This window comes from Grampus griseus (genome assembly GCF_964374135.1).
Source record: "Grampus griseus genome assembly, chromosome: 19".
Classification (NCBI taxonomy): Eukaryota; Metazoa; Chordata; class Mammalia; order Artiodactyla; family Delphinidae; genus Grampus; species Grampus griseus.
In genome coordinates, this window is record NC_139013.1 from 20,226,487 (window position 1) to 20,239,978 (window position 13,492).

At 33.0% G+C, this 13,492-nt stretch overlaps 1 protein-coding gene across 2 annotated transcripts in view; it reads right to left on the reverse strand.

Moving 5' to 3' along the window:
* Nucleotides 1–964: 964 nt before the first annotated feature.
* The window catches only part of URI1 (URI1 prefoldin like chaperone), a 69,752-nt gene continuing 57,224 nt past the window's right edge, over nt 965–13,492 (reverse strand). For both annotated transcript variants that reach the window (XM_082676077.1, XM_082676078.1), the window contains exons 7-11: nt 13,416–13,492; nt 11,768–12,101; nt 9,857–9,999; nt 8,823–9,072; nt 965–5,826 (exon numbers count right to left, since the gene is read on the reverse strand). The exon at nt 13,416–13,492 is cut by the window's right edge and continues 98 nt beyond it. In XM_082676077.1, coding sequence (XP_082532203.1) covers nt 5,644–5,826; nt 8,823–9,072; nt 9,857–9,999; nt 11,768–12,101; nt 13,416–13,492 — 987 coding nt within the window. In that variant the 3' untranslated portion in view covers nt 965–5,643. The remainder of the gene's footprint in view (nt 5,827–8,822; nt 9,073–9,856; nt 10,000–11,767; nt 12,102–13,415) is intronic.

Genomic DNA, 13,492 nt, shown 5'->3' on the forward strand with positions numbered 1-13,492 from the left:
CAGGCGGACTCTCAACCACTGCGCCACCAGGGAAGCCCGAACTAGCTATATTTTTATACAAAATACTTCAAGGCAAAAAAAACCCCGAAACTGTCACTAGGGGTAAAGAGAGTCACTATGAGGCCTCTGTATTATGAACATACTATTCTATACTATTATAGAACAGAACAGTGTATTACATATCTGTGTATTATATATAATGATGTCTAAGTTTACTTAAAAATGAGTTTTTCAATGAAATACTGTTACACTATTTCTACTTTTACTAATCTCCATCTGCACATTCCTTTTATGCACATGGCCAAATCATCGAAACTTCACCTCCATTCCACCAAGTCAAAATGAATTCTCTTAATGTGTAAAGTTTAAGAAACAAAGCAGTTTTCTAACTCATATTTTTTAAAAGGTGACCTCATTGCGAATAAGCAAGACTATACAGATATACAGATCACACATTTCCTTACTAGTTATGTCCTCCTGTTTCGAGGGCAATTTAAACATTAAAAAAAAAAAAAAAGTGTGAACACTGATGATTCTGGAGCAAGGCTGCCTGGGTTTTTAACCCCAATTCCACTATTTAATAGTTGTGTAGCTTAAAACATTGCTTAATCAGAGTTAGTTTCCTTATCTCTAAAATGCGGGAAGGGGATTGAAAAATAGTGCCTACCTCGCTGGATTGCTTTATTAAATGAAATAATCCACATAAAGTATATAGAAAATGCTTGACACAAAGTAAGTGATCAAAAATATTGATTCTTTATGATTCATTGTTATTAACGGAACTGCAAAAACTTCATATCCTAAATGATGTTCCTTTAAAATGAAATTTAAATAACTGAAAAAGCATTTTAAAATGTAAAAACTGAACAATATCGACCAATGGATTAAACATAAAACCATAAATATTTATTGTAGTTGAGCAATTCATTTAACAGGCATTTAATCGAGAGCCTATATGCCACTCACCAAAAGGATACACAGAAAAAGATTAGCATCCTTGAAAAGCTATTTCTTATGGAGGAGAAAAATAAATCTAATAGAATGAGGTATCTGTATTTTATAAAATTGGAAATTATTCCGATTTATGGAAAACTCTTATAAATCACTTGCATGACCCGTTTCCCCCCCCCCCCAAATAAAAATATAGCAAAATGAGTATAATCACTATAAACACTTTAAGTCCATTTAGGACACTATAGTGTCCCAAAGTTATTATCAAGGAATCATCAATAAAATGTAGATATGCAAGCAAATGTGTTAAAACCACATCCTTGATAAGAAAACAAATACTGTTAAAAACAGACTTTATCATGTATAAAAGAAATCATAAAGATAGCCCATTAATCCTACTTCTAGGAATCTACCCGGAAGATACTTCCAATGACACAAAAATACATACACATCAAAGTTACTCATTGCATCATTTGTAATTGCAAAATTACTCAGAAACCTAAATGTCCATACACAGCAAAGTGGCTGGATACACTATGCTACATCTACACAAAAAACGTGGTATACCTCTGTTAAAAAAAAAGGGGGGAAGCTCTCTGTAAACAGGCATAGAGTGATTACCAGGGCATACTATTAAACACATTAAAGTGGAAGGGAGAAGTTACATATGTTATCCTTCATGTAAGAAAGAAAAAAAAGAAAATATATGTGTATCTATTTGTGCAAAAGAAATAGAAAAAGGTTAAACCAGAAAATAGATTGGTTACTAACAATGGGTAGATGAGGAAGTGACAGAAAGACGACAGAAATGAGAATGGGCAGCAGGAATGAGGGAGGAGTGTTTATCTTCTGCTTATCTTTTTACATAGCTGTGACTCTTAGAACCACATTAATGTTTCATATACCCTTCACACACACCCCAAATAAACCATTAAACCCAGCCACAATGTGGAGAGAATCCAATGGAGCACAAACACTAACAAATGAACCTAACTCTATTATAAATGAATAACAATCACAATGAAGGAGTGGGAAAGAAAAAGAACTTTTGATTGATAAAGCTGAAGGAAAAAAAGAACTGAACATAAATAGTGCAATATACTTAATAAATGTGTCTCTCCGGGGGGTTAGGATTAGCACTCTAAAACTACTTCTGTGTGTCAACAGCTGACCTTTGAACAACATGGGTGTGAAATGTGCCTGTCCACTTATATGTGGGTATTTTTTTTTACTAGATATGTACTACAGTACTATATGATGCACGGATACAGAACCATGGATACAGAGGGACAGCTGTAAAGTTATATGCCAACTTTCAACTGTGAGGAGAGTCAGTGCCCCAACCTCAGAGCTGCTCAAGGGTCAACTGCACTAGATATTTTAAAAATAAGTAAATACATTGTATACAATAAGAGCCACATTTCTCACTATTGAAGAAAGATGTCATAAATAAGGAAAAACTGAAACGAATCCTGTGGTGTTAGATTAGATTAGAATCAACACCACAGTTGATTGGTGTATTGGTGTATTGGAAGTGTATCAGTGTACACTTCCATTTTTTAATGTACATAAGCAAACAAATATACATAGATATGTGCATCAGTTAGTATACATAATTTCCTAGCCCTACCTACTAAAAGGGCCTAGAAGCAATGACACCAAAATGGCAATACACACACCTACATGAGAAGATGTTGGTTTTTAAACACCATTCTCCATTTAAAGGATCAAGGGCTCCTTGGAGAAGTGGTTACTGGTTCCAAGCCTGGAGTGGGAAAAATATAAGATACACCTATAACATTTTATGGTGTCAGAAAGAAAGTGTTCAAAAAAGACGAAGACTTGTTGAAAGAATTCAGGAGCCAACTCAAAGGAGTTCCTAAACGTCAAAGGTAGAACAATTTGAATAAACAAAATAATGATAATTGGATTTTGACCCACAGAATATCCAAGTCCGTACAGATACAAATTAATAAACAGGGGGCAGGCGTGGTGGGAGGGTAATGACACAGATTTTCATTACAAAAGAGTCCAAGAAATAAATGTAGAAAGAAAGGGCAAAACAGAAAATCACTATTAGGCAAATACCACAGTAATAACTGTTGCAGACAAGATCCACAAATGAATGCAAAAATTAGCGGGCTTGAGGAGAAAAAGAAATCTGTAAATTGCAAAGTATCTCCTCCAAGATATTTAATTAACTACAAAGAAAAAGACAGTAACTTTACAGTGGAGAAACCTGGCAGACATCCCCTTAACCAAGTGATCAAGGTTAAAGTGATGCAGGTCGCGAAATTAAGGACCTCCTGAAATGACTCACTAGAACGCATCTCTGATCTGAACCTCTTGATATTATCTATTTCTGTGGTAGTCTTGCCAAAAATGCAAAACCTCATTCTAATCATGTGAGTGTACTGGACAAACCCAAATTGAGGAACATCATACAAAATACCTGACCAGTACTCTTCAAAAATACCAAAGTCATGAAAGATAAGGAAAAACTGAAGAACTGCCAGTGATTGGAGAAGACTAAGGAGCAATAACAAATAAATGCAAAGTGGGATCCTATATAGGATCTTGGAACAGAAAAGAACGCCTAGTAGAAAGTTGGTGAAATTCAAATAAGATCTATAGATTAGTTAATAGCATTGCACCAAAGTGAATTTCCTGGTTTTAATAATTGTGTTATGTTCATACAAGATGTTATAATTTTAGGAGAAGCTGGATGAGGGGATATATGGGAACTCTATTTTTTGCAATTTTTCTGTAGGTCTAAAATTAGTTCAAAATTAAAAGTTAAAAGAAATTCAGTCTGTTCTGTTTACAATTTAAAAGAGAACACTTAAGACCAACTTCATTTTATCATGTTGAATACTGAATTTAATATGAAAAATAAAGCTATAAGGTTAAGTTACAATTTGAAACTTTGTTTTAAGACTGAAGCTATGAAGTGGGGCAACACTACTTCATTTGGTCTTCAGCAGAAAATCTAATACTTCTTTGTTCCTACTACCATCTTGTTCCATGAGGGAACATCTTATTTGCAAGAAGAAACATAAACTACATAAACAACAACAGGCTCAAGATGAAGTTGAAGAACATGAGAAATTATTTAATGACAATACTCTTGAAATTATATGTCTGTAAAGAACACCAGAATAATCCCACAGTGAAGTTTGTTTCTGGGGGAAAATCTAACACAGAAAGGCTCACTTGACAAGCAGTTGGAGTTGGGGGCTCCTTTGTGTGTATGTGATTGTACTCTTGGTTGTTTTCTTTTCTGTGGGGGATTGGCTGAGAGAAAAAGTTTTTAACTAAAAATACATGCACAGTTGATCAAAATTTGCTAAAGAACAAATCTTCTACATTTTTAGGCAATCTTTTAAAATCAGTCCTCTGTTCTGATCTGAATTATCCATTAACTTGTGGGGATTCAGGCTCACCCCCTTATTATTAAAATACATATTCATAAAACTTTTACAGTTGTGCTGTTCTAGTTACAGATAGGTTCTACTTTTCTAGGACATAATTTCACTTTGTTTAAGCAAGAATTCATTAAAGAAGCTATAAATAACCTTTAAATATTTAGCCATGAACAGAGGAGGGTGGACTGGCCTTGATGGCTTATTTTAGTACTAATGTAGAATGCTTTTTAAAAGCTACATTTTAGCATGCATCAAGCTAATGATTAACACTTGCAGTGTAATTTTCAATGTTAGGATAAATTTCTCTTTATTTTAAGGAGTTCTACCAAAAGTAAATTATGTTTTTCAATCATTTACTACTAGGAAAGTAACCGTTAAGAACGAAAATGTCTGGGAGATTAAAACATAACAATTTCTTATTTTAAAATTTTATTTATTTATCTATTTACTTATTTTTATCATCTAGACAACCTTTCCTTCTCTCCCAAAATATAATGCCAGTTAAAACTGCACACACTAGGGAAGAACTGCCTATGGAATTATAAGAATTCAAGGATCCATTGTGTGGTGCATGTAACATATATATGAATCAAAGACTTTTCTATATTTGATTCTGAATCATAAAGTTCACAACATTTTAGAGACCAAGTTTCATAAAATTTTTACTTAAAAAAAATTTACAAAATACCATTATTCCAATCAAAGAAACTTTCCCTTGGGTACATGCAGCTTTCTGTCTTAGAGATTACAGAATGACAGTCAAAGAGGGAGAGATTTTTTAAATAGCCACCTAGCTGCAAAACCTACAAGAAGTAGATTTTTTTAAAGTGCCTTTAAAATGCTAAAGCAAGTAATATAATTGTTGAATCTACTTGAAATTTTAAAAGTTTCTTTAAAATGGTCCATATGGTATGCACAATATCACAGCTGGTACAAAACTGCCAGTATTTAGTTCAAAACACAAAAACAATGCATATGAACAGTATTCTTTGAAAAATAATTCAAAATGCTGCCACTACTTCATAAGGCAAACTTAAACAAGAGTGCTGACAGTATTCAGAGAATTAACGAAACAAGCTGAATATTAAAGTATTTAAATATTTACTTTGATTTCTTTTTAACACCATTGATAACAGTAAGAGAACTTGCTGTCAAATTAACTCAGGATGGCTTATTTCAAATTACATGTAACATATTTTGCTATATTTATTCTAAACAATTGCAAAACTAGGTTTTAGGATGTAAACTCCCATTTGCTAGGCAGGCCCTAGTTTTTCTGCTGCAATCTGGCAGCTTTGAACTTTGAAACCCTCTTTGTAGTTCCTTCTGATACTTCTGACAGAACTTCTTTTCGTTCTGGAATGGTGGGTAGCACAGGATGAGCCATGGCTGGGTGTGGTGTTAAGGAAGGTGACAAAAATTCTTTTTCTATTACAGTTCCAGAAAAAGCCTGGAAGACAAAAGTGAGATTATGATAATAAAATGCAAATAAGGTGCCCACAAAATCTTTATCCTGTACTTGCCAATTAGACATTTCTTTTCATTAAAAGTAAATTCATAAGATTTTTTTGATAGACAGAACTATAACATCAAAATACAAATTGCTCATAGAAATCAAGTACCATTAAAATATATCTTAATTACACCACCAAATATAAGTAGATTTTTTAATAGTACACATGCAAGAAAACAAAAATGTAAAAAACATGTTCACATGGGATTTTTTAAAAATGGGTAAATAAAAGGTCCTCAACTTTCATACACTCCATTTATATCCAGACCATGCTGTGAAAAATAATGTATTAAAATTAAGAATTCTATTAGGGTGTCAAACATCAGCTGATGAATGAGCTATCCTATGGTGGCCATGCTGCCTGTGAGCCAAGAGCTTAGTTTCAGCAGCAGTGACATCTCTTGGGTGGTGTTCATTCATGCAATTATTTGAGTATTTTATTGTATCTTGCCTCATTTTTATTTGAGATCAGTGGAAACTGAAAATTGAAAGTGCTGGTGCTAGTGGAAATAAGTATCAGTCTCAAATTTTCATACAATTAATTCAATGAGAGAAATCAAGGCACCACAAAAAATCATTCTTTAATTTCAACCAGATGTTTGCTGGACTTAATTTTGGTCAACTGTATGCAATGTACGTATGTAATGTATACAAATTGATGGAAATAAAAACAAAGATATGCCTTTCTATGTCTTTTTATGTACAGATCTATCAAAATCAAGAAGTTATGATTTTTTCCCCCAAGATTTCTAGTATTTGAAACCCCCTCACTTTCTTCTTCTAAAGACTCTTTACGTACAAATTAAAATTTGACATGTAAACCTTCATGTATATTTAGCTTGACTTTGTCTACCAAGTGTACAAAATGACAATGTATCACCTGAATAGTTTAAAAAGCCAACCTCCACCAACTTGCCCCACCAAAGAAACAAAAATCAAAAATGCCCTGACCCTCCCACAGTACTTTGAGACCTTGGGTGGAGTCCAACTCTTAAAAGAAATTCAAAGTTTACTTTTCTAAAAACTCTATTTTATCACAATGAGCACAGAGCCTTCTTATTATACTAAATTTTGAAAAAGAGAATATTTTAACATTTAAAGATATCAAAAAAGATATCTTTCAAAGTACTTGCCATAATCCTATGAACTATTTATTTTGATGTTAAAAAATTTATAGCATCTAGGTGCTAACTGTAACAGTTCAATACAAAATGCAAAGCTATTAAATACGATGAAATGAAAATAAGTTCCAGACTTGAGCTCTAGCTATACCACAATATATTAAGTCCTTACAAAAACCTAATTTTCAGATACTTAAAAACAGCAAAAGTCTACCACCTGTTTTTCTAACAGTAGGGAAGACTATTAAATAAGTTAAGATACTCTCCAGGTCAACTGAAATCATTATATTGGGAGAAGGGAAGGAGAATATTCTAATCATACATACTGCTCCTAATTACCAATGACCCCTCCATCCCCAGTTACCATTTAGTACAATCAGCACCACTTACGGACTATTTAGCAAAAGCAACAGAAGTTCTACATATGTTTATTCATTTATAAAGATATATATTTTTATATGTATTTGACTTATACTCAAATGGGTATATCAGTTTGATATGGTATGAGTTCCCCAGTCTTCCTAAATACTTCTTAAATTAAAAATCTAAAATACCCACCAAACATAAGAGTAAAAAAAATATCAAGTCTGGGTATAATGGAAACCATAACATTTCCATTTTGGTATCTCCCAATACCCCTCCTTTCTCCACACACAAAACTATGTGCAACATGGTTGGTAAGAGTATATGTGTGTGCACTCATTTTTCTGAGGAGAGGATCTCCAGCTCTCACTAGATTGTAAAATGGTTCCACAATTCCAAAGAGTTAAAAATTTCACTGGCACGAGCCAAAACACAGAAGGACTATAGATAATTATCTGTCATGTATATATTTTTTCTTTAACTCAACCAAAGCATTTAAAAGAGAAAAGTACAATCTGCTACTTGAACTAGCATAAAATGACTATAAGTCTGATCTAGTGGAATTTATTTAAAATAAGCTGCTAAATAATTTTCTAGACATGGGACTTCCCTGGCAGTCCAGTGGTTATGACTCCATGCTTCCACTGCATGGGGCACGGGTTCGAACCCTGGTTGGGTAACTAAGATTCCACAGGCTGTGTGGTGCAGCCAAAAAAAAAAAAAAAAAAAATTCTAGCCAAAAATGAAATACATATGCTAATTAAGATACTTTAAAATTCCTATTTCACAGAAATAGAACTTCAAGAGTGGTAATACTTTCATTTTGAACTACTTTATTATAATACCTATATTGTGCTTGCTAGTGACTATTAATTTTTTTATAAGTTATTAATTATCAAAAAAGTACTGGGCTTCCCTGGTGGCGCAGTGGTTGAGAGTCTGTCTGCCGATGCAGGGGACACGGGTTCGTGCCCCGGTCTGGTAAGATCCCACATGCCGCGGAGCGGCTGGGCCCGTGAGCCATGGCTGCTGAGCCTGCACGTCCGGAGCCTGTGCTCCGCAACGGGAGAGGCCACAACAGTGAGAGGCCCGTGTACCGAAAAAAAAAAAAAAAAGTACAAGCCTAGAATTAATTAATTATGATCTATGACTTTTGAGACTAAATATATGTATGAACTAAAGAAGCTACAAGATAAACAATGCCATTACTCTGTCGATTAACTTCAATAAATAATTATATAAAATAATTTAAGAACAATAAGATTAATGATTTCCAGACCATACCTGGAAGATACAGCAGCTACAATTTTTAAAAAATCTTTTCAACTCCAAAATGGGGAAAATGAATTGCATACCCCTTTGAAATGGAGCTACCACCACCACCTTTTTAACTCACAAAAATTGGTCAAAGATACTATATAAAATAAAGAGTTAAAGATACACACATACCTCAGGTGTTACTGATAAAGGAAAAAGTTTCTTTTGATGATTTTCTTGTTGTTCCTCGTCCAAAATGCTCTCATTAGCATCACTACAAGTGGCCTCTTCACAGCTAATGCTCCTCAAGACTCCCCGTCTATCATCAAAGTCAGCAGCACTGCTTTCACTGGTATCACTGCAAACACTGTTCTCTCTACTGCGAGACTTCAGGATGGACTTACGAGGGACATATTCTCCATTCACGATATCAACAAAGACTCTATAATATCAAAAAAATATGCTCTTTAGTTAACTCATAAAACTGAGAATAAATTTACAAGGATTTTAAAAAATCTTTTCTAGAAATCAATCTGAAATGTTTTATTCAAACTTATATCCAAAATTTTCACCATCACAATAGTTTTGTAGCCTCGAATGACATATTTACATTACTTTTATTATTGTTTGGCCTAATAAAATACAGCCGTTTATTTATACACATGTTCTGGGTGACAACAGCGTGATTTGCCAAAATTCTACATATATTTTAGACCTGCTCAGAAGTCACTTAGCAATTTTCACTATTTTACAAATAAGCGTCATGAAAACAGTAGGTATTTTCAAATGACAGCTTTCTCAACAATACAACAAAAAATTGGAATAGCATACTTAACTTCAACTCTGTGGAAAGGTAAAGCACGTGCCAAGCACTGTCATAGCTGTGATAGGAAAAGTGCTGCCCCAGCATACTAGAAACACAAACTTTCATTCTAAAGTTAACATACAACATTTTTTTACTAGATTGGGAATGTTTTAAAAGCACTGGCAAAGAGGGGCAAAAGCAAAAAACCAAGCAACCTTCCAATTGCTTTGAACTGAGAAGCTGTGGTGGGGGCTCAGCAGCTCCTGTGAGAGCCTTTAAAACACTAAGCTAACTCTATCAGAATACCTCACTTTTCAGTGAGAGCCTTCTGTGTTACAAGCAACCTTTTCCTGTATACACTCAGCTGCAAAAAATGAGAAGGGAAGAGCAGGCTGTTCTGCTATCTGTGAATACCACTCACCTGTAAATGTCAGCAGGAGTCCTGATCATAGGCAGCTCTTGGGGAGAATGACCACTGCCAGAGCTGTTCTTTCGCTTACGTTTGGCTTCTTCTTTCTTTTCACTGAATTTTAAAGTGGTATTTTTTCCAGTATTTATTCGTACCTAAAAATTTCACAGCAAAAAATTATGATCCTTTTGAGAAATCAAGGCCAAAACTAAAACCAATAAACTCTACAATTAAAGAAATAATAGTAATAGAGGCAGTTTACATTTTTTGACACAAATGATGTGCATTATCAGCTAAGGCTAACAAGTTCTTATACTTCTACAGTATTAAATTATACCTTAAGTGACCAATTCTAGTCATCAGTGACTTTATTATCATACAGAAAGCAAAATACATACAAACTAAATGCTAGATTATTATAAGCTTTCACATCACCCATTACTTTGATATAAGTTTTTGGCTTAAATCATGCATTTCAAAACAAACAGCACAATTAACCAAAACAAATATTCAGTAAGAATATAAAACTTAAGTCATAAAAACAATATTGGATAATGCTTAACTATTTAGAATTTTTAAAATACCTCTAATTTTTAAAAATTTAAGGACCAGAAAATAAAGATCAACCCTGTTCAGGATTAATACATTATTCTTCTATCCCTACTCGGCATTTACACCATCTTTCCATATTAATGACTGCTATTCCCCATAACATTCCTGCAAATATTATTTATTCTTCCTGTTTTATCTAAATGAAAACTAATTTAAAGCCTGAAAAGAGAATCACAAAACAAACTTTTTTCCTGGCTAATAGGTCAATTTTTTCCAAAGAATTCCAAGATGCTCCTTTTAGTTTGAAGTATTAGAATATATATTTTAAAACACCATATAAGTATTTCACTTCACATTAGAGCAGGGAAATCTTGACCTAAGAAATAGCAAATATGTCTTAAACACGTTTGATTAAATAATAATCTCAGGCATTTAAGACTGCTACCACAGACCCTTACCTCTGATACAGGCAAACCCTGCAAGGGTGTCCTGTTGTGGTAAAAAAAAAACAAAAAAGCACCAAACTGAGAAAAAGGAGTCCCTGTTTTATTACTAACTAGCTCTATGGTCTTCTAGGCCCTAAGTTTCCTTGAGAAAGACAAATTAGAAAGATGAAATTCCCAGTAGCTCCTTAAAGCAGTATTATGAGGCCAAGAGAACAAAGGAATGAGTTTAAGGTCTTTCCTTCAGTGAGATCCAACCTGCTTTGATCTGGGATTTTAAAACTGGGTATTCTACAGTAAGTATGGAGGGAACAAAAAGTCTTTTGATACTAAGAAAACTTAAAAACTTGTATTAGAAGACCTCTCTGTAGTAACCTCCAGCTCTAAAATATCAAAATTCTAAAATCATGATTACCACCCAGAGATGTTTATATTTAATTTGTGAGAAATGGAACTAATTTTTACTTCCTTCTAAATCTTTCCTTTTTGCTCATGATGCTCCTATTCATTTTATGCCCACATAGAAACAACCTGATATAATTAAAAATTTAACTAATGCAAGTCGCTTTCATCTTAAATACACCAAAATGCCCAAATTAACACTAGAATTCTTAAGAAAGCTTTCTGAATGAAGGACAGGTAGAGTTACAGTAGTTGTCACTCAAACTGATCTCCTTCCAGACCCCCAAATTTCAAATTCTATTGTGGCTTCAGAGAACAACAGACCAATACCAGCTAACTATCTAGACTTTTATTTTCTTTTTTCTTTTTAGATAAATTGGTCAGAGCAAGAGGCAAAAGATGGCTTTCTTGTTTGGCACTATCAACAATATTAATCCCTGTTAATATTGCTCTTTTAAAGAATACCGCAGATGATCTCTAATATTCAAATTATATGAAAAATTAGTAAAGTTAAAAGTATACAAACCCTCTTAGGTTCGACAGTATGAGAAAAATATATTGTTGGTATAGAATTATCTTCAGCCCCTAAGGTATCATGGTCATTTTCATTATCACCACCATCATCATCATCTTCTTCTTCATCTTCATTATTGTGATAAGAATTTGAACCATTAATTGAACAGTTCCATTGACTATTCACTTGACCATTGAACAGTTCTGAATTTGTAACATTCTGATAACAATTGCTGGGAGTGAGAGAGTCCATTACTTGATTCATCATATTCACATTTATGTTCTGATCTTCCTTTTCCTCTTCAGAGGACGTATCTTCTCCATTTGCAATCAAAGTATCAGGCTTACTAGAAAAAGAAAATTAACAAGATCAAACAAACACACTAGAATTTTACATATTCTAATTTGCACTTAAGTTCAAAGGGTAAAAACTAAGGTTTTGCATAAAGTATTTTTAAACTAGATTTCTAGGCTAATAAAATGTTTGAAATGAATTAATAAATAATAGTTTCTATGCTAATTCTATATGTTGTAGTTATTCAAACAAAAGTAGAATACAGTAGATTTTTTTTAATCTTTGCAAGGAGGATATTGGCCATATACAATAAAATACCATACAAATACAATCATAAATTTGTAAGAAATCAGAGAATATGTTATCTTTATTTAAAGACCAGAAACTACAACCACAGAACTATAACATATTTCTTTCTCTTTCTATAATCAAAATATTTTATAAGCCTGTATTATTGTAATTTTAAAAAATAAAAGATTTCTACATATGTGCATGATTTATACACATATACTTCTCATGCTTGCTTCATTCTACAAAGGATTTGAGGACCTTATAAAAATAACAAAACCCAAAATGCAACAAACTGAAATAACATCATGCAAAAGTAGAAAAAGAATCGTGACCAAGAAAATCATAAGATTAAAAACTGATTTACAAAAATTAAACAGTATCAGTTAATCAAAAAGACCTAAGTATAGGTGAAATATGGTAGTGAAAAAAATATCCTTTGTGTTTCAAGTCTTATTTTTCACAGTAACTAATTCTGCATATCATTTAAGCAAAATAATATAGGAAATTCTATAGTAACAGTTTTCATTGAGCACTCTGATAATTCTGAGTGAGTGCTAATATGTATTTCAAATGGCAATTTGGTAAAGTTTTTCATATCTATAACTACTTGACCAGATTACAAATTACCTGCTCAATAAGCAGAAAAGTTTGCAAAGGAAAGCAAGGATATTTTACAGCAACAAACTTAAACTGAATGCACATATTTTTTTTTAACAAGTCATTCAAACATACAGCATTATCTTGACTACAGTATAAAAACAACTCATTTAAAATATAATATATAAAGCATCCATAATTATTTAAAGTGAAGTATCTGGTATACCTTACTTTATTATACAAAATAGGGCTGAAACCTTATAATAAAAAATAGGAATATTGATTTTGTGCATTTCTGTACACACACATGCACTGGCATGTGCATGAACACATGGCCTTAAAAGAAAATATTCTAGAGAATATTTATTTTAGGGTGGTAGGGTTATTGATATTTTAGTATAGCATGCTTTTCTGTATTTTCTTCAATCAGCACATATTTTATAAGGAAATGTGTGTAAGGAACTTTGTCATTAGGTACCTATCAATATCAATTTCACCCAGCAATTCTTCTTGTCTCTCTAATTCTTCAAGTCGATCCCACAGCTCCTTATCAGC